General features: G+C 45.9%; 1 protein-coding gene and 1 pseudogene across 3 annotated transcripts; one reads left to right on the forward strand and one right to left on the reverse strand.

The window, feature by feature from the left end:
• Positions 1–758: 758 nt before the first annotated feature.
• Positions 759–14,299, forward strand: LOC129352163 (src substrate cortactin-like). Of its 3 annotated transcripts, XM_055021035.1 has the most exons (15): positions 759–906; positions 3,436–3,540; positions 3,616–3,689; positions 3,770–3,899; positions 4,949–5,059; positions 6,124–6,178; positions 6,357–6,467; positions 6,975–7,085; positions 8,131–8,241; positions 10,654–10,709; positions 10,886–10,955; positions 11,184–11,401; positions 11,474–11,582; positions 13,335–13,403; positions 13,641–14,299. In XM_055021035.1, exons 2-15 carry the CDS (start codon positions 3,457–3,459, stop codon positions 13,772–13,774), a joined length of 1,443 nt encoding a protein of 480 aa, XP_054877010.1. In that variant the 5' UTR covers positions 759–906; positions 3,436–3,456; the 3' UTR covers positions 13,775–14,299. The 3 variants fall into 3 exon arrangements, with proteins under 3 accessions (XP_054877010.1, XP_054877009.1, XP_054877008.1); XM_055021034.1 differs by lacking the exons at positions 8,131–8,241; positions 10,654–10,709 and having other exon boundaries at positions 6,975–7,036; positions 10,892–10,955; positions 13,641–13,811; positions 13,908–14,299; XM_055021033.1 differs by lacking the exons at positions 8,131–8,241; positions 10,654–10,709 and having other exon boundaries at positions 6,975–7,036; positions 10,892–10,955.
• A 791-nt stretch (positions 14,300–15,090) lies between these two features.
• Positions 15,091–21,926, reverse strand: part of LOC129352159 (SH3 and multiple ankyrin repeat domains protein 2-like) — a 161,197-nt pseudogene continuing 154,361 nt past the window's right edge.

Raw genomic sequence — 21,926 nt, forward strand, 5'->3', positions numbered from 1 at the left:
TTGCAGAGACATTTACCAGTTATTACTGGAGTGTATGAATATTTAACCAGTTTGAAAAACAATCTTGACTTCCAGCCTAAAAAAAAACACAATTCAAGTGTTTTTTAAAGCTCCATAATATTATTACTTTAATCCTGAACATGAGTGGATGGAAACTTCTGACCAGCTCCACAGATATTAAGTTAAATAAAGTTCATCTTTACAAGTTGAACCAGAAAGCTGCAATTTGTTGTCCTACAAGCCAGAGTCTGAAATCTAGAGGAAAGGAGCCTCACAAAAAAACAAAAGTCTTTTTGTATTAATTACATTCATACAAAGTGATTGATGGTTGGGTTTTATTATTTGAGAATTGCTCATGTTATGTATCAAAACGCCTTGCCTGATACAAGCTAAATAAAATGCAATGTTTGTAAAATCATAGAAAATAGTCCAATAAATTTTTATTCTTTCAGAAGAAGAATATAAGCGGCTTAGATGTAAGTCAGGATAGTTAAAACTTCCAACAGAAAACTTAAAAAATAACTTTAAATCCATATTTGAGCTTCCCTTTTTGCTGGAATAAATGAACTTTATAGAATATTTATTGAAATATATGTGTGTTTTTAAAGGTGTTCTTCTGTAACATACCGGTGTTGTAGTTTTGTTTAATCTTATTATCACAGTAATAAAAAAGCGGCTCGGTTTGGTACTTCTGGAGCTCCATACCAGCCTGGAGCAGAAAACCTATTAGCCGCGACGCCCCGCCTGCGTGTGACGTCACGGCTGGATCGGGATATCGGGAGAGCCGGAAGAGTCGCGGAAGGAGACGTTGCGGTTTCCACAAACGGTTCGTCTTTAACCGGATCAGCTGTACCGGGACGGGACGCGCTCTCCAGCCGACTGGACTGAAGCTTTGTCTGGGTGACGGTGAGTGTTCGGGCCGCCTCGCAGCGGGACGGCTGATTCCCGGGATCATTCCAGAAGGAAGGCTAGCGTTAGCATGCTGCTAGCTGGAGAACTGGAACAGGAAATACCAGAACCAGTCTGACCCACAAGCACCGCGGTTTGCTGCTCGGTTTTATCCTCTGATGTTGCTTCACGTTCAACCTGGAGGAAACTAACCTGCTGAGATTCAGCCGATAATTGGCTGATTCAGACATTCTGATCTGATTGATCAGGAGGAAACTGACTGAGAGCAAAGGCCAGAAATCAACTAACAGTGTTGGACCAGACTGTCTGCACCTCAGTGTCATCAGCTCACCTCAGACAGGTGAGCAGCAGCTGGGCGTGGCTCTGCTGAGATTCCTGTCATGGACCAGGAACCATGCAGGTTCCTGCTTCCTGGTCCCACCGACCAGCTGATGAATGCTGGCTGTCCACACGCTGCTGAGTCAGGAGAAACCCGAGGAATGTGGCTGATGAGGCCAAAAGGGCTGCAGAGGGAGGTTCTGTTCAGACGGACCCAAACATCCCACCTGGTGGTTCTGATCCGCCTGGGCCTGAAGACACTGCAGGTCCATTTATCCAGGAAAATCAGAGGCTTTCTAAATAAATCACTTGTTATACTGTTGCTTAATGATTCCTCTCATTAATCATTGTGTGGAAAACTCATATAAAACCTGAAGAAAACTGATTTTGCTCATGCAGCTGATGAAATATTTCTGTAGTTGCACATTTTAATGTTTTATGATGTGGTGGAGCTCAGACCTTCCAGGTGAAGTGGTTTGAAATCAGAGCCATTTATTTAACCGACTGAAGGTCAGGATGAGTCAGAAAAACAAATTCAGGTGTGGGATAATTATTGAGAAGTTAAAATTGTGTTTCTTTAAAAAATTCCTATACATAATTTGCTAAACCAGTGAAAAGAGGTTTGATTGTTGTCTTCAGACTTGGCTGGGATCCCAGGATGTGATTTAGAAACAGGAACGATTCCTGGCTTCTGATGCAGCTGAGCTGAGTTTCTGCTTCCATCGTCTCGCTTCGGGTTCCTGCATCAACAGGAAGTTAAATCTCCGTTTCTGGATTAGTTTTGTCTGGTTTCCTTCACGGCGTGCGTTTCTTCTGTTTTGACTTGTACCATTTTTAAAATGCCAGATTTTACACAATAAAGAAAAACTATCAGATTTTTTTTAAAGACCACCAATCATTGCTGCTGTAAAAACGATTCAGCACTTTGATGGTTTTCAATAATCTCTTTAATTTTTCATGTTCTTGTTTCTCCACAAAGAAGTGGAGATAAAAGTTCATTTATGTTGCTGCTGTTAAGTAAATTCAGCACTTAGTGAAACATCCTGAGTATCTGGGCTCAGCAGACCCACCGCTGGCCTGCAAAGTCAGGCCAGGCTCTGCTCCAGAGAAGAGAGGATGGGATATTCTTCCTGTTTCGTGATTGATTTTACCAAATTAAAAGCCCAGGGATTCGCTCTCACAGCACATAATGATGCTCAGGATTTATTGTTGCTGCTAATTTAAAGTGTCACATAATGCAGACATGACAGAGGAAGCTAGCGTCAGCCATTTTTACATCCAGATTTGGCTTCTGGGTCTGAATGATGACGCATCAATGATGTAAAAACCTGAACGCGACTTGAGCACAAATCAAAGCTGCTTCTGGGAAGTGAAGGGATTGGAATCGCTCTGATAAATCTGATACGGGTCGTAGTTTCTGTCTGTTTACTGGATTCAGCACAGAAAGGTTTGGTAATTCTACAGCAGGAAAATAAATAGACGGTTTTCTCTCATTTGGCTTTTCATCGTCGCAGTGACATCACCATTGTGTCTTTATCTGGGCAGCAGGGAATCCAACCCTCTGGCCAAATATGTTACTGGTCTGTTAAAGTGTAACCGAACCAAACACTCTGAAACTGCAGTGTTACTTACAGTAAGTCTTTTTTTTTTTTTGCAGCTCTGTTAAAAAGGATTATTTTCCAGGGTTTTATTTCCAGTGTTTGTTTTTTGAACCAAAAAGACAAATTAAACATTAATTTCTGGGGAAACTGAAGGCTTTCCGGCGTCTGGTTTTAGTTTTTCTCCTGCAGACGGCTGAGGCTGAACCAGGCGGTTCTGGCTGAGTGTTTGGACCTCTGCTGCTCAGATCTGCAGGACCAACTTCTCTGATCTATTTATAGCTAAATAGAGAAATCAGCTAAAGTGATATTTAATGTGTGGATGCATGAACCTCAGGAGATCCTGGCCGTTCCGATGTTAACGGATGCAGATCTGTTTTTGTGTGGATTGAAAGCTGCTTTAGTTTTAGACATTAGCCAGAGATCAGCTTCACATCAGTATTGGCTGATCATCATAATGTAAGGAAATCTGAGCAGGTTTGCTGCTCCTCCTCTAATTCAGTGTAGATTTTTTCTTTCAGTTCTTTTTCTTTCTTGAAGAGATGAAAATTGTGGTTTTGATGGATGAAGACGAGGAGCGTCGGTAACGTCTGACCCGTCTGTGTTGCAGTGAGAGTTGAGCTGATTGAAGATGTGGAAAGCTGCTGCAGGTCAAAACGTCAAGGTTGCCGTTGATGACGGCGGAGACGACTGGGAGACAGACCCGGACTTTGAGGTTTCGCCTTCATCCTCCCGTCTCTCCCTCCTCTCTCCTGATCCGCATGTTTACGCCGTTTTGTGTTTTTTCCAGAATGACGTGTCGGAGAAGGAGCAGCGCTGGGGGGCGAAGACGGTGGCCGGGTCGGGACACCAGGAGCACATCGAGTCAGGATGCAGATGCTCTTTTCCTGTCTGAGTCCCGCTGTCGGCTGCGTCTGCTAACCGTTTGACTCCCTGTGCTGCAGCATCCACCGGCTGAGGGAGACCGTCTCCACGGAGCACACCAGCCTGAAGCAGAAGGAGCTGGAGAACATGCCCAAGGCGTCGCACGGCTATGGCGGCAGGTTCGGAGTCCAGCAGGACCGCATGGACAAGGTAGGAGCCAGCCGGCCACAGGAGGAAAATTTGATCCCAGAATTATTTTAATCTCAAATTTTTCATCATTATTCTTTTTGTTTTTCAAGTTACAATAATTTATTTCTGATGCTCATTTTCTGATTGGCTGCTTTGCTCCTCGTGGTAGAAATATCTCCAGATGACAAAGAGCCAAACTTCCCACCATTCATGAGTTTAATCCTGCAGAACCTTCTGGATGTTTTCCCAGAGCGTCTGACCTCCTAACGGCTTCGTCACCGAGTCGTTGGCGACTCTTTTCGTTACATTTTTCTGTTGTGATTCAAACCAGTTTAACTTCAAGTTTATCTTGAGTCTCTTGAAGGGGAAAACCGACCAGATGGTTTTCATCTGGTCGGTTTAAACTCTCCAACCACTCAGCAGTGACTGAGCCGGTGTGTGTGTGTGTGTGTGTGTGTGTGTGTGTGTGTGTGGGTGTGTGTGTGTGTCTGTGTGTGTGTGTGTGTGTGTGTGTGTGTGTGTGTGTGTGTGTGTGTGTGTGTGTGTGTGTGTGTGTCAGACGTCGGCGCTTCACCCTGCTGTCTGCATGGCGGTGCCGGTTCCCCTCAGACTATTCGGGTTTAACGTCTGTCAGAAGCTGCAGTCGTGGAAACTTTGTCATTTACATAAAGAAATGATAATATCCAGTTGATTCGTGGTTATAAATGCTAATATTTCATGCTTTATGTGATGCAATTATACCAGAAGTATTTTTTAGCTGAATCAAGAAAATATGTATTTTCTTATTTATAAAAGGAATTATTTGTTTGTTTGCACATTTTAGTGCATTTCTAGTATTGCATAAAATGAGCTTAAGAGTTTAAATAAAAATGTGCCTCAGAATAATTGCTTACTAAAATAATGATCAGCCTTAAATGATCTAAATACAGTTTTCTGTTGATTTCCATCTGAGTCTGAAATACAGCACTTTATGAAATTGAAGAAACTGGAGAGAATATAGATGTTATTAGAAATGATGCTGCTGTTTGTGTGGTTGCCTTTAAAATGGATTTGATTTGTTGTGTCTTCAGTCTGCTGTGGGTCACGACTACCAGAGCAAACTGTCCAAGCATTGCTCCCAGACCGACACGTCCAAAGGCTTCGGAGGGAAGTACGGCGTCCAGGCCGACCGCGTCGACAAGGTGCCTCCTCTCGAACCGCGTCGATATCGGCAGCGCTAACATCTGAAGCTTAAGACTTGCAGTTGTGAAGCCACTGCAAACTTGTTCTGATCTTAAAAACCAAACTTATCACATTCACGTCTTCCTGCTGGTCAGTGAAAACCAGCTGCATTTTAAAGCCGATCAGGCTGATGGGGAGAAAACGGAAGGACAAATCAGATGACAGCAGATTTTTATTCAACCAATCTGAATCGATTTTTATTCAACCAATCTGAATCGATTCATAGTAAAACTGCATTAAATCTTGTTAAGGTGAATGAAAATCATCTGGTTTTCTCAGGAATCAACACAGAGTTTGAGATTTTAGTTTAAATTGATGAGCGATGATAAAATGACTTTTATCATCCTTTGCTGAGGATCATTTGGTCGTTTGAACAAAAGTCAGAACCTCCAGCAGCTTCTGGCTTCCTCAGGCTGAAGAGGAAGTTTTTTTTTTATGGCTTCATTTCTGAACTTTGGACCTGAAAAGGGAAACATTGGAGACGAGCGTTGGTTCCTGGTTCTGGTGCGGTCAGAACCGGGCCTGTTGCCTGCTGCGCGCCGGATCAACATAAAGAACCAATCAGATGCAGATCCAGGGCCGATTTAAAGAGTTTTTACAACAAAAGAAATTTTGATTATACAGTTAAAAATAACATTGAGAGAAGATTTATTCATTTCTCATATTTGTGTTTTGGACATTTTTAAACAAACTGACAGAAAAAACTTTTAATGTCGAAATGAAAACTGACTTCTCAAATAAGCGGCTGCATAAAGTCGACAGTTCAACAGAAGTTTTGCCATTATTTTGTAGAAATTAATTTTTATTTTGAGACCTAAAATAAAGTTTTGGGTTTTATTTTGTCAAAATAGCCAAATGTTGTTGATCCTGATTTAGAAGATAAAATCGAGCCCTGAACAGGAAGGTCTCTCTGTTCTTGATGAGATCCGACGTCAATAATTCGACGTTATTCCGGTGTGAAATAACAGGATCCGTAATTACTGTGTTATTGACCTTTAATTAAAGTTTTTCCGTGTGGTTGCAGTCGGCCGTCGGCTTCGAGTACGCTGGGAAGACGGAGAAACACGCGTCGCAGAAAGGTTTGTCCAGACTCGCCTGCCGATCCTCTCACATTCCTGGAATGTGCAGGATGGAAATGCTCCAGATTAATGATCCAGAGTTCCTGGTAGCAGCTGAGCAGCAGCTTCACATGTCGATGTGCGGGCAGGAAATGCTTTGCTTCACCCTGACCTCTGACCTCTGACCTCTGACCTGCAGACTACACCACGGGGTTCGGCGGGCGGTATGGCGTTCAGGCGGATCGGGTCGACCAGAGCGCGGTCGGCTTCGACTATCAAGGCAAAACTGAGAAACACGAGTCGCAGAAAGGTTCGTTCTTCATGGCAGTGGAAAATTTGGTGGAAGGAAACAATTCCTGGTCTGCTTCCTGTAGAAATGTAACTCTGAGCTTGAAGATCAGTTTGAATTCAGATCTGGACATGAATCTGCTCTGATCCAAAGCATCCGGCGCCATGATCAACCAATTCTTCCTGCTGAAAGATGAACTTTGACCCCAGCCTCACATCTTGAGCAGATTCTAACAGCTCTAGGCTCCCGGTCCCACATTATGATGCTGCCGCCGCCGCTATTTTTATGTGCGGCCAGTTTCCTCCTTATTGAGCCTTTGAAAACGGAGCAGGAAGTGAAACTGGATCAAACTGATCTGCTTCCTGTTGACCTGCAGCTTCTGGACGCTTCGCTGCTGCAGGTGGATTCAGGTCACAGATGCATTTCAGAGTTGCATTTAGAAAGCGTCTAAAATCTGCTTCCTTCAGTAAAATCACCAGAAACATCTGGAATGATTTAAATTATGGAAGCAAACGTTTCTCTCTGCAGATTACGCCAAAGGTTTCGGGGGAAAGTTTGGCGTGGAGACGGACAAAGTGGACAAGAGCGCCGTGGGCTTCGAGTACCAGGGCAAAACGGAGCGGCACGAGTCGCAGAAAGGTCAGTGGAGGTGACAACGGGTCCGGCTGGAACCGCAGCCGGAAGCAGCTGGACCGACAGAAACGAGCAGAACGTTCTGGAGAACCCGGCCATCGCGGCGCCTTTTTGTTTCTTCAGTTTGGTTTTCTGTTTCTGGTTCTGAGGAGTCGGATCCGGACGCCCAGCAGCCGAGGGGATCTGTGTCTGCAGGCCCGGTTCGGCAGCGCCTGCGGTTCTGCCCCGACTCGCCAGAATCTGTTTTGATCTGCAGCTCGTCTGACATGGAAAGATGTTTCTGTGCATCTTTTCATACATTTTATTCTAGAAGGATTTTTATCTGCAGTAAGAAAAACTGCTGTTGCTTTTTAGGCAAGAAAATGTTTATTTTCTGACTTAAAAAGGATCAAAAGACTCATTAATATATTTCTAATACTGTATAAAAAGCCCTGAATCTGCAGAATGAGGCTTTATTTTCAATCTGATCATCAGGAAAATAATGAAGAACTAAAATAAATAATGACCAATTATCAATATAATAATTGATAACGAGAGACGGAATGAAACGTGTTTTAGTTTCTGCTGAGCGAAATCAGTGTGACTCTGGTTCTCCTCTGGTTCTCCTCCTCTGGTTCTCCTCTGGTTCTCCTCTGGTTCTCCTCCTCTGGTTCTCCTCTGGTTCTCCTCCTCTGGTTCTCCTCTGGTTCTCCTCCTCTGGTTCTCCTCTGGTTCTCCTCCTCTGGTTCTCCTCTGGTTCTCCTCCTCTGGTTCTCCTCTGGTTCTCCTCTGGTTCTCCTCCTCTGGTTCTCCTCCTCTGGTTCTCCTCTGGTTCTCCTCTGGTTCTCCTCCTCTGGTCTCCTCCTCTGGTTCTCCTCCTCTGGTTCTCCTCCTCTGGTTCTCCTCTGGTTCTCCTCTGGTTCTCCTCTGGTTCTCCTCCTCTGGTTCTCCTCCTCTGGTTCTCCTCTGGTTCTCCTCTGGTTCTCCTCTGGTTCTCCTCTGGTTCTCCTCTGGTTCTCCTCCTCTGGTTCTCCTCTGATTCTCCTCTGGTTCTCCTCTGGTTCTCCTCCAGACTACGTAAAAGGCTTTGGTGGGAAGTTTGGTGTTCAGACGGACCGGCAGGATAAATCGGCGCTGGGTTGGGATCACCAGGAGAAGCTGCAGCTTCACGAGTCTCAGAAAGGTACGACCAGACCACCGCGGTTCCAGACCACCGCGGTTCTGGACCGGCCTGCGGTTCCGGACCGCCGCGGTTCCGCCCCGCTGTGGTTCCGCCCCGCTGTGGTTCCGCCCCGCTGTGGTTCCGGCCTGCAGCGGTTCCGGGCCTCTCCGGCGATGAGCCGTTTATCTGCACCCATGTTGAAATTCAGAGATGTCGGGAGAACATCAGTTCAAATCCTCCTCTCTCAAAGTTCTGCACCAGAATCCGGAGGTTAACAGAGTTTTTGGGTCTGGAGGTGGACCGGTTCTGTTGGACCTCTTGGTTCCTCTCCAGCTCTGCTGCGGTTTCATTTGAAGCAGGTCAACAACTTCGCCAAACACACAGAAGGAGGAAGAGAAACCTGAGAGCCTGGATCTGTGTCTGGGGCTCGCTCAGAACCGGGTCGCTCAGAACCGGGTCGCTCAGAACCGGGTCGCTCAGAACCGGGTCGGCCCAGTCCAGATTGGGTTGCTTTAGTTGCTTTTATTCATTGAAACATAAAGACCTGAATCTGGGTCACTTTGGGTCGGGTCCGATCCGGTTCTGTCGGGTCTGGTTTGCAGAATCTGTTTCATTGGGTAAAAGGTGAAGCGGCTTTGATTCACTTCCTGATACCGGTTCTGTAAGTGAGACGGGTTCCGACCTTCATCCAGAACTGGACCTCCTACACATCCCAGCCTGTCGCCATAGAAACCTGGAGACGTTCTTCCTGTTTCCTGTGTGTGTGTGTGTGTGTGTGTGTGTGTGTGTGTGTGTGTGTGTGTGTGTGTGTGTGTGTGTGTGTGTGTGTGTGTCTGTGTGTGTGTGTGTGTGTGTGTGTGTGTGTGTGTGTGTGTGAGTGTGTGTGTGTGTGTGTGTGTGTGAGTGTGTGTCTGTGTGTGTGTGTGTCTCTGTGTGTGTGTGTGTGTGTGTGTGTGTGTGTGTGTGTGAGTGTGTGTGTGTCTCTGTGTGTGTGTGTGTGTGAGTGTGTGTGTGTGTGTGTGTGTCTCTGTGTGTGTGTGTGTGTGTGTGTCTGTGTGTGTGTGTGTGTGTGTGTGTGTCTGTGTGTGTGTGTGTGTCTGTGTGTGTGTGTGTGTGTGTGTGGTGTGTGTGTGTGTGTGTCTGTGTGTGTGTGTGTCTGTGTGTGTGTGTGTGTGTGTGTCTGTGTGTGTGTGTGTCTGTGTGTGTGTGTGTGTGTGTGTGTGTGTGTGTGTGTGTGTGTGTGTGTGTGTGTGTGTGTGTCTGTGTGTGGTGTGTGTGTGTGTGTGTGTGTCTGTGTGTGTGTGTGTGTCTGTGTGTGTGTGTCTGTGTGTGTCTGTGTGTGTCTGTGTGTGTGTGTGTGTGTGTGTGTGTGTGTGTGTGTGTGTGTGTGTGTGTGTGGGGTCGACCGCTGTGCGCTGAGCTATGAGCACAAGGAGAACCTGGCAAAACACGAGTCCCAGAAAGACACAAACCGGAACGTTTCCCTCGGCTTGTCTGGCTCCTGCTGTCACACACACACACACACACACACACACACACACACACACACACACACACACACACACACACACACACACACACACCTCTGCAGCACTGATGGACCAGCTGGATGTTTCAACTGAACTGATAAAATCTTTCAGTCAGTTTTTTGTTCTTAATTTGTGAACAAAATCATGAAAAGTTAAAAGTCGTTTCTGTTTTCATCGGTTTCCTGGAATTGATCTCCAGGATTCCTGAAGGTTTTCAGGAGTTTTTCCTGAAATGGCCGACTTCCTGCAGCACCTGGGAAATAAAAGTCTAATGATCTGGATATTCATAACAGAGCAACAATAAGTCTATTAAAATAACAGATTAAAGTCATAGCATGAAAATAGTCTTAAAAAATAAAGTCATTAAATGCAAGAATAGTTTAAATGCTGCAGTGTTGCCTCTAATGCCAGATTAGTCGTAACAAAAACAGTCGTATGATAAAAGTTATGCAAAGATACAGAAAATAATGTTAGTATTGGGAGCATAAAGTTGGAAATAATGTGAGATTAAAATCAAACTAATAATCTGATCAGATTTTCTGACGGTGTTTGAAATGTGGGCCTTTAGGAAGCCGGAGTTCTGCTGGCAGGAAGCCGGTCCGGTCCGGTCCAGATCAGTGCTGCTCTGGTTCTGACGGGCCGGCTGCTCTCATTGATCTCTAAACGGTGCAGGTCCGGTTCTGCAGGTCCGGTTCTCCATGAAGCCGCGTTCTCCTCTCCGTCCGGCGCATGCTGTCGGGTCACCGCGCACGCCACGCCCACTTCCTGTTGGCTGCAGCTCCGTCAGCATGAGCTCATGAGGCTCCGCCCCCTTCGCTCCGCTCCACCAGAGATCCGGACCAGAACCGGCCTGGTTCTGATGGACTGCGCTGCCTCAGTTGACGCTCTGCCGTCTCTCTTCCAGATTATTCCAAAGGATTCGGAGGGAAGTTTGGCGTCCAGGACGACCGCATGGACAAGGTGATGCTCTGCGCGGTTCTGACCCGGTTCTGACCCGCTTCCTGACGCTGATCAGACCCGGATCAGACCCGCCTCCTGATGCGGTTCTGACGCGGTTCTGACCCGGTTCTGACGCGGTTCTGACCCGGTTCTGACACGGTTCTGACCCGGTTCTGACGCGGTTCTGTCTCTCAGAGCGCCGGGGGAAGTTCGAGGACGTGGAGAAGCCGTCGTCGTCCTACCAGAAAACCAAACCTGTGGAAGCTGGTGAGGATCATTTTCTTCTTCTGCTGTTTTTATCTTTCTGAGCGAAACGTAGAAGAACAAAGACTCGATACATCAGATGAAGTGAACTTTCACCTTTAACCTCCTGGATACGTTAAAAACAGTTTTTATCACTTGGTTTATCCAACATGCCAGATATGAAGATGAAACTTTACGCCAGTTGTTCTTGTGAACCTCTCTGACCTTTGACCTCTGTGTGTTGCTGCGCAGCGGGCAGCAGCACAGGAAGCATCAAGGCTCGCTTCGAGAACATCGCCAAGCAGAAGGAGGAGGAGGACCGGCGGTTGGCCGAGGAGGAGCGGGCGCGGCGCCAAGCCAAGGATCAGGAGCAGGAGGCGCGCGCGGCGAAAGCGGAGCGGCCGCCGTCCCCCGTCCACGCTCCCAGTCCCAGCCCCGCTCCCCCAGTCCAGCCTGCCGCAGAGCTCCAGGTGGGTTCTGGGAGACTCGGCCCGCCACTTCCTGGACATTCACGGCAACTGACTTCCTGTTTCCTCCTGCAGAACTCTCAGAGCGAAGCTGCGAACGACGAGCAGCTGTACGAGGAGACGCAGGACGCCTACGAGCAGCCGGACCTGTACCAGAACCCCGATGAGGCCGCGGCTCCAGCAGGTGGCGCTTCGCCTTCGCCCCAGATTAACTCAGGCGTTTCCCCAAGCAGCGTTACAAAGGCTCCTGGTTCCCCGGTGGCTCCCCTCGGGTTCCCAGTGGGGCTCCCCTCGGGTTCCCGGTGGTTCCCCTCGGGTTCCCGGTGGCTCCCCTCGGGTTCCCGGTGGCTCCCCTCGGGTTCCCAGTGGGGCTCCCCTCGGGTTCCCGGTGGTTCCCCTCGGGTTCCCGGTGGCTCCCTCGGGTTCCCGGTGGCTCCCCTCGGGTTCCCAGTGGGGCTCCCCTCGGGTTCCCGGTGGTTCCCCTCGGGTTCCCGGTGCCTCCTGCGGGTTCTCAAAAAGTCACTAGAACTCCTTCGTCCTGAAGGTTCATCCAGGAAGTTTCAGCTGAACTTTGTATTTCTGGCTAAGAGAAAAATCTACAAACCCCATCATGCAGTGCAGCTGTTCTCCTGCAACTTTAATGATGTAGGAAACTTCCAGAAAACAGGAAACAAACTTTGTTCCAAGAATTTATTCATGATTTGAGGCTTTTTTGGGGGAAAAAAATAACAAAAATCTAAATTAATCCCAAAAATATAAATAAAAAGTTTTTCTTTTTAAGAAGCTGAACTTCCTTCAGTTTAAAGTCAGTAAATTAAAACTGCTAGTGAAACCTGCAGGAATACTGACTGCTGCAGCATTTTGGTCTTTTTTGTGTTCAGTAGTGATGCTGCGGGCCTGATGCTGTGTTCAGTAGTGATGCTGCGGGCCTGATGCTGTGTTCAGTAGTGATGCTGCGGGCCTGATGCTGTGTGTTCAGTAGTGATGCTGCGGGCCTGATGCTGTGTTCAGTAGTGATGCTGCGGGCCTGATGCTGTGTTCAGTAGTGATGCTGCGGGCCTGATGCTGTGTTCAGTAGTGATGCTGCGGGCCTGATGCTGTGTCTTCTGTAGTGATGCTGCGGGCCTGATGTGTGTTCAGTAGTGATGCTGCGGGCCTGATGCTGTGTGTTCAGTAGTGATGCTGCGGGCCTGATGCTGTGTCTTCTGTAGTGATGCTGCGGGCCTGATGCTGTGTCTTCTGTAGTGATGCTGCAGGCCTGATGCTGTGTGTTCTGTAGTGATGCTGCGGGCCTGATGCTGTGTGTGTTCTGTAGTGATGCTGCGGGCCTGATGCTGTGTGTTCAGTAGTGATGCTGCGGCCTGATGCTGTGTGTTCAGTAGTGATGCTGCGGGCCTGATGCCTGATCTGTGTGTTCAGTAGTGATGCTGCTGGCCTGATGCTGTGTGTTCAGTAGTGATGCTGCGGGCCTGATGCTGTGTGTTCAGTAGTGATGCTGCGGGCCTGATGCTGTGTCTTCTGTAGTGATGCTGCGGGCCTGATGCTGTGTCTTCTGTAGTGATGCTGCAGGCCTGATGCTGTGTGTTCTGTAGTGATGCTGCTGGGCCTGATGCTGTGTGTTCTGTAGTGATGCTGCGGGCCTGATGCTGTGTGTTCAGTAGTGATGCTGCAGGCCTGATGCTGTGTGTTCTGTAGTGATGCTGCGGGCCTGATGCTGTGTGTTCTGTAGTGATGCTGCGGGCCTGATGCTGTGTGTTCAGTAGTGATGCTGCGGGCCTGATGCTGTGTGTTCTGTAGTGATGCTGCGGGCCTGATGCTGTGTGTTCTGTAGTGATGCTGCGGGCCTGATGCTGTGTGTTCTGTAGTGATGCTGCGGGCCTGATGCTGTGTGTTCAGTAGTGATGCTGCGGGCCTGATGCTGTGTGTCTGCATGCAGATGAGCAGCAGTACGAGTACGGAGACGACCTCGGCGTGACGGCTGTGGCTCTCTACGACTACCAAGCAGGTGATGCCAAACGCTTCCCGCCTCGTTGAGTCGGAACCAATCAGTTACAGGAGTTTAGTTTTCATTTTATATCTGTATTTTGATAATTTTGTGATTTAGTTCCAGTTGTTTAGTTTTTCTCCATGAATTACCGTTTTTATTTATGTCAGCTTAATGTAAATGTTAACTAGTTTTGTTGTTTTGTGAGTTTAGCTATAATTCTGGCTCTGATTTAAATTCTTCTCTTCTCGTTTTCAGCCGGCGACGACGAGATTTCCTTCGACCCCGATGACATCATCACCAACATCGAGATGATCGATGAGGGCTGGTGGCGCGGCGTCTGCAGGGGCGCCTACGGCCTCTTCCCAGCCAACGTGGAGGTCCGGCAGTGACTCGGCCCGGCAGTGACTCGGCCCGGCAGTGACTCGGCCCGGCAGTGACTCGGCCCGGCAGTGACTCGGCCCGGCAGTGACTCGGCCCGGCAGTGACTCGGGAGGCAGTGACTCGGCCCGGCAGTGACTCGGCCCCCCGTCTCTTCCTAAAGCCGAGATGTTTCCAGAGTTTCTATCTTTTGAGTCGGGCCGAGCCTTGAACTCGACCTGTAGAGTATTATCATGTTTGGAATCATGTCCTGTTTGGTCATTTTTAAACTTATTTCTGTTCGTTTCGCTGCTTCGAATGTTTCGGTGTTTTAGTTTTTTCTGTCTTAATGTTTCCTCGCCACCAGGGGGCGCCTGCTGCCGGCGTCCGGCTGCTCTGAAGGGAACAAAGCTCCGACTTTAATTCATCTCTGGGTTTTCTAATGAAGTGACCTTTTCAAATGGATTATTTTTATCTATTAGCTTCAATCGCATCATTATCTGCTTTTTCATTTTCTTTTTTTTATGTTTCAATAAATAAAGTATGAACAATTAACACTTTTGGGCCCTTTTTGTTTTCAGATGTTACCTGAAAATGCAGCTTTCAGAAGTCAAAGTGAAAATGTCTGATAAATTATGGAGGCTTTGTGGATCCTCTGGGTTGGACATCAGTCAGGCAAAGAGCAGGTACCTTTAAAACATCAGAAAACTGAATATATTAACAATCGGCCACTCAGTTCAGAAATGAAACTCATAACTGTCACACATTCAGGGAAATATGACTGGCTCAGAAATGAATGCAAAATTAAGTGTCAGAAAATTTTAATGTGAAAAAAAGAAGTAAATACAGGAAGCTGGTGTCACACTGAAGCAGTTTCATAGAAAGTTGAGTGGAAGGAAAAACTGGTGCGAAACCAGAACCCGGGAGGATTGTTGAGTAAAACCATTCAGGAATCTGTTGGAGGTTTACAAAACGACAAAGAATAAAGAATCTTTCCTTGCTTTCTGAAATGAGTGACAAAGAACGTCGTCACCAAAATAACTCGTTATCTTTGCTAAAAGTTTTCTGCAAAAAAAAAATCACTTTTTTGGCCAAGAATAAAATAACTGTCACAAAATACTTATTTTATTTATTTTTTAAAAAGATATTAAACTTCTTAGAGATTTTTGAAATAATTATGTTTGACTGCTTTAAGCTGAAATGTCGAAACGAAACCCAGAAAAGTTCCTGAATCAGTTTCAATGTTCTGCAGCTTCACTCAGTGAACTGAAGTCCTACCAACATTCTCCAGAAGGTGGCGCCGTTCACCTGCTGCTGCTGCGGCAATAAAACACCCGAAGAACACGGCTCTAGTGCAATATTATATTTATTTCTTACAGTGACTTTTGGTTGCCATACAAGAAACCTTGAGGAATTGGAGGGGGAGGAAGTCGAGTGCTTTTACAGGAAATGTCTCTCTTCGTTTCAGTAATTATTCGACTCTATGATGATTCAGTAGCACAAAATTACAGCAACATAGAAACACAAGTCTTCTGCACAAATTACCAAAACATCTTAGTCTCTATGAAGACTTAAAGAATAAAATCTATTCATGGCAAATTAAAGGAAGAGAAACTAAAAGTTACCTGGATGTTTGACGATGATGAAGGTGGGGGGGTGATGAAGATTCCTACTAAATCTACTCTGCTCTACGTTTCCACAGAGAAACTGCAGCCACCGCTTAGTGTTTAAGGTGGATTTATTTTGACACACTAAGGTTTTCATACAGGTTTCTACGGCGCGGGGTCAGGGGTCAGGGGTCAAAATGTACACGCTTCCCTCAGTTTCTACACGCTCTGCGCTGAGGGGGGGCGCTCTACTCAGGCAGGTGGTGTTTGTCAGAAAACACTTCATTGGCCAGAAATATCTTAAATCTACTGCAGCAGAGTGTTTTCTACTTTAGGCAACACATCATGAAAACACTGGTGGGTGAGAAAATGGAGAAATAAACACAACCAAGGAGATTCATTCAGAATAAATATTGCTTCTTACATAACCCATAAATCTAATAATGATAATAATAATCACATTTTCATCTACGTATATATTATTTCTGTTTTTGGCAATCCAAGCATCAGTGTTGAACAGTATTTGTTCAGATAACCTCTATAAAATTTCATAGAACTCTATACAAATCTTTAAAAATACTGTGCTTTTCTACCCCCTCCGCTGAGTTTAAAACAGGATTATAGCAGCATTGTCCCTCGCCAGCCACCGTACGGCTGATGTTCACAGAACACACGGGTTGTGGATGTCTGTCTCCTGAAGAAAAGCTGCGTGACGGGCGAGATGGAGCCGACGAAGACGGGTCAGAGCGGGACGTGCTCGGATGGAGGAGCTGGGTGGAGGAAGGGAGCAGCAAGCTTGTTAAGGCATCCTCTGCCGGATGATGCGCAGGGTGGGGGCAGCGCCGGGCCAGGGGGGGCCGGGCGGGGGTGCAGGCCGGGGCGGGGCAGGGCCAGTGAGGGCCAGGCCAGGGCTTTGGTCATCAGGTCGGCCCTGCAGCTATAAATCTACCCTCATAAACTTCCTTCTTCACCATTTATACACAGAATCAAATAGACATTTTATCCCGTTAAACACTCTTATGTACAAACACAACAACCTTCAGCTTCATAAATGATTCGACTCCAAACTCCAGCCGAGTTTCAGAGACTCATTTCTGACCCGACAGGAGCAGAAACGTCAAGTGGACGTTTTAACGACGTCCTGCTTGTCTTCCTTCAATAAACCTTCAGCTCCAGCTATCAGTTATTAATCTCTAATCTGACAGCAGTGCACAAACGTTTCAGTCATTTTGTGAAATAAAAATATTATTTTTCTTTTCTAAAGTGTTTTTCTATGTGCTTAAAATATTTTTTATATTAAGTTTTATTATTTCAATCTGTCACAAGCTGATATTGTGTCCAACTGAACTGGATCCAAATGCAACTTTTTAAGAAATACACAGTTTGGTCTGATTGGATCTTTTTAGACAAACGACTTGATGTTAAAAATATAATATAATATAATATAATATAATATAATATAATAATTTTAATATATATTCATGTTTGTTTTACACACTGTGCGCATTATAACCTTTTATCTTTCAGTTCTTATATTTTTACTTTATATTAAACTTTCTTTGATACGATTCCCAAAATAAATTGTCTTGTATTTTATAAAGTCTAACATGTTATTTAAAGGAAGTTTTCTCCTGCTGCCATGTTTAATTCCTAACAGGAAGTTGTGGTTGTTTTGAAGGCTTCTGATTGGCTGACATTTTGGGCGTCATGCTACTCCGCCCCCTAGGGGTTTGGCATGTTTAAAACACTCGGGGCGAATTTGTGGATGAAATACAATCCTGTGTTTGTCATTTTTTAAATGTGATGGAGATGGTTGATTTTATGTTTGGATAAACATCCGTATTTTTAAATGAATCAGTTGAGCGGGATCTGAAATCCAGGAACAAACTTGTGTATTTCCCAAAATGTTTCCTGTACCATTTCAATCAGACCTGGACTCGTACGACCTGTGCGCAGGTGTGTGACACGGCAGCATGGTGGTGGGCTCCCAGTGCTCCCAGTGCTGACCCGTTACTGGTGAGGTGGAACAGATCCGACTGAGTGAGGCACAAAAAGTTCTACTTCTGTTAAACTGTGGCCTACATAGTAGATTTATGAAAATAGCTAAACGGGTCGCAGGGATTTCTGGGTCGAAAAGGAACACACACAGGCGCACACACACACACACACACACGCACACACACACACAAACACACACACACACACGGTGCAGGAAGGAAAAGTGAAGTAAGAACAAGGACGTGTTGGAGGTCCAGTCCTCCTCATGTCCTCACCTCAGGTTTCCCTACATCCTGATGTGGACGCCATCCATAAGTGTGTGTTTGCGTGTTCGTCTGTGTATGTGCGCGTGTCTGTGTGTGTGTCTGCGTGTGTGTGTGTCTGCGTGTGTGTGTGTGTGTGTGTGAGGGAGCATGCTGTGAGTGAAAGCTTGAATCTCCATGAACTCTGTGGACGGTGACATGTTGATGCTCCAGTTTTGACACAAACAGGTGAAAAGCAACAGAAGTCGGAGTCCGTCTGTCTGCAGAGGTTCTCCTACAGCCGCACCCAGAAATATAACTCCGTTAGGACTCTAGTGAAGAAATATTCTCTGAAGAAATACTAGCAAAGGTAGAAAAGGAGCACGGACCAGCTCAGCTGGTTCTTCTCGCACCGACTCCAGGAAAACGTCTCGGTATCCAGAGCGAGGCAGGGAGAGCACAAGTCTGCCAAAGGAACCTCCACACCAATCAGATTTTCTGTTTCCAGAGTCCAAAATATTCCAGAAACCGGCAGACGGACCGCCGGTGCCCTTCGCTCTCCCTGCGGTCGCCCAGGGCGGCAGGGAGGAGGGGGCGGATAAACCGAAGCTCTGAGATGAGGGCGGCGACGCAGGATGAGACGACAACAACAGCAAGAGGCAGCTTCAGCTAGCGTGAAAGGGAGCTGTGCGCAGGTCGCCCCCTGCCTGCCGGGAGGTCTATCTGTCCTGCAGCAGCTTCAGGGCGCGCTCGATGTTCATACGGTGGCCCACTCTGGTCACGCCCAGGTCTATCAGGTCCTCCTTCTGCAGCGACGGCAGGTGGGCGCCTTCGATCTCGTTGTCCAGGAAGGCGTCTTTGTGCTCGCCGAGGTTCAGGCTGTCCAGCCAGTCGGCCACGTCGTGTTTGCTCCACAGCTCCACGGGTTTGGAGGCGAACGGCTTCCCGGACGCCGCCACCGCCTGCATCAGCGTGAGCGGCGACGGCGAGCGCGAGCTGCCGCTGCCGCCGCACGACGAGCTCAGGCTGTAGGCCCCGCCGCTGCCCATAGGGGGCGTGGGCAGGCCGAAGACGTCGGTGAGGGTGGGCGACACGGAGGGGGGCAGCGAGGAGCAGGGCGTGAGCGAGGAGGCGGAGTCCGGCGGGCTGCAGGGGTTCGCCTGAGACGGGAGGCTGCTGGGCGGCGTGGAGCTGAGAGCCGCCGCCGCCGCGCCGCTGTTACGCATCCCTGAGTCGTCTGGGGGGGTCCTGGGGGTCAGAGGTCAGTAAAGGTCACTGAGCTGCAGATCAAACAAATTAATAAAAAATATCTGACATGAAAACATTTCATATTAAATTTGTATTTATACAATAATAAAGTTGAAAAAATATGAAAACAAAGTCGTAATAATTTAAGAAAAATGTGCCATAAAATGAGCATTAAGCCTAATAAAATTACAATAAAGCCGTATTAATGCGAGTAAAATTCAAATGACTAAAATCATAATAGAGAATAAAATATTAATAATACGAGAAAAGTTGAAATGTTCAATCATAATATTGCCAAAGTAGAAATGATAAAAAAAAATATTTAAAAATTAAAATAAGAAATGTTATACTTCAGTATCATTTTTACAAAATGGAAATAATTTATTTTTTAACATGTCAGAATCAAATTATTATCAGCTTTAAAACAACAGCAGAGAAAGAATCAGATCATTTCACATCTTAACCATCGAAACTTTGAAATCACATTTTTCTAATCAATTTATGAATTTCACTGGTAAAATTGCATCTTTATTAAAATTGTGACTCTGTTGTCTTAATGCAACCTGCTGACCCCCAGGGGGCGCTGCGTGCAAACCTTCAGCTGCAGATTGTTTTTCATTCATAATTTCATGCTTTTAATATTTTTTATGGCTCTTTTCTGCTTATGTGGTTCAACTTTCACCAGAAGTTATGATTCATCTCCTCTTCAACAATTTCATGACCTTCTCAGATTAAAACAATATTTAAAACTGAAACAATAAAAACTCTGAAGTTTAATCTGATCAGTTTTTCACCTGCTTCTTTATCCAATTTATTGATTTATTTTTAGAAATTATTAAAGATGAGACACTTAAACTACATTTATTTTCTTGAACAGGTTTTAGAGAGAAGAGGATTTCTTCTTCATGTCTTTCTATTTCTAAAGTTCCAGTCATGAAGTTTGACCTTTAACCTTCATACATTCACCTATTTTTTGCTATAATTTTTGGTGAGATTGGACCGGTCCAACAAATGCACATTTTTATGTGAAATAATCCTCCAGTTTTCAGCTGAGGTGTAAAATAAATCAACGGTTTAGTTTATAAATAATACAGCATGTTCAGATGAACGGGATCCAATCTGGATTCTGATCCGTTTTCATTCCCTTCACATGTCGTCATGTGACTTTATGGATTCATTCGTATCAGAAAATATTTGAAAATGGAGAGAAGTTATTCAAGGAAACTTGAATAACTCAAACTCTATTAATGCTGCAAATAGATTTAAAGGCATTTAAATATTTGCAGCATTAATAGAGTTTGAGGAAGGCCACAGCTACGGTGGAGGATCTGTGATGCTGCGGGCCTTTTACTGACTGAATGAACTTAACCTCAAACTTTTATAAATGATCAGAGGCATATTGTCCTGCTGCAATAAAAACATTTTAATTCTAAGGTTTATTTTCATATTTACTGTGAAGAAAACAAGCAGAGAGCAGAGAAATGTCACGTCAAATCCCACAGAACGCAAAACACACACACACACACACACACACACACACACACACACAAAATCACACACACACACACACACACACACAATCACACACACACACACACACAACCACACACACAAAACCACACACACAATCACACACACACACACACACAAAACCACACACACAATCACACACACACACACACACACACAACCACACACACACAAAATCACACACACACACACACACACACACAACCACACACACACACACACCACACACACACACACACCACACACACACACAACCACACACACCACACACACAACCACACACACACACAAACACACACACAATCACGCACACACACACAAATCACACACACACACACACACACAAAATCACACACACACACAACCACACACACACAAAATCACACACACACACAATCACGCACACACACACAAAATCACACACACACACACTCACAAAATCGCACACACAACCACACACACACACACACAACACACACACACACACTCACAAAATCGCACACACAACCACAATCACACAACTCATTTCACACCTCAGACCTAAATCTGACCCCTGACCCAGACGTCCCTCCAGGGTTCGGATCCGTTCAGAACCAAACAAAAAGTTGGGCTTAAACCTGAACCTGAATCGGGTCAAATGAAACTCCCAGAACGGCTTCTGGCTCCGGCGCCCTGCGAGGGACATATGGAGCCGCCTGAGGGACGAGGAGGGACCGCCGGGGCCGAGTGGGCCCTTCTGCCAGAGACAGGAAGTGGGCCGCAGCGGGAGAGAGGAGCCGCCCTGATTGGTGGGAAACTTCCATCTCAGCAGGAGTTTTTCCACAGCGAGATGAAGGACAACATGCATCATGTCGGCGACTTTAACTCAGCCTGATGACCGTCAACCTGCACGACTCTCAACGTGTTTCTGCTGCACAGTTTTGGTGGCAGCAGTTAAATCGAAATGAAAAGGATTTAATTGCCTATTAGGACTAATTAGTCCAGCGCCTCGTTTAGCTTCTCTGACCTTATTACAGCTTCTGCAGCTGAAGAAGACGATGAACACAGAGGAGCGTTTACCTGCATCTCCAAATCAAATCAAACATTTCTGCTCACACAGATCAAAAAATAAATAAAACACAAGTAGGAACTAAACAAGAAAAATCACTTCCTTCTGTATGCATAAAATATCAACTAAACACAAATGGAATCGTTTTATGCAAAATATTTTCATATTTTCCTGAAGCAGTTTGGGATCTGAACATTTTTTGCACTTTCTGCTCCACTATTTCATTATTTACTGTTATTTTAACTCTGATCCTCTTTGATGTCATAACAGAACAAGGAATAAAAGTAGGAAAACATTAAACATTTAAACAATAAAATCAAATTAAATGTTGTGAGATCCATCCACCAGGACACAATGGTTTCAGAAAATCATTTTATCAAAGCTGCACTTTCATATAAAATGAAATTTAAAAGCAAATCATCTTTAAGGTTGATAAAATCCTTCAGAAATCAGCACACACACACACACACACACACACACACACACACACACACACACACACACACACACA

This window comes from Poeciliopsis prolifica, unplaced genomic scaffold (genome assembly GCF_027474105.1).
Source record: "Poeciliopsis prolifica strain line A6 unplaced genomic scaffold, Auburn_PproV2 SCAFFOLD073, whole genome shotgun sequence".
Classification (NCBI taxonomy): Eukaryota; Metazoa; Chordata; class Actinopteri; order Cyprinodontiformes; family Poeciliidae; genus Poeciliopsis; species Poeciliopsis prolifica.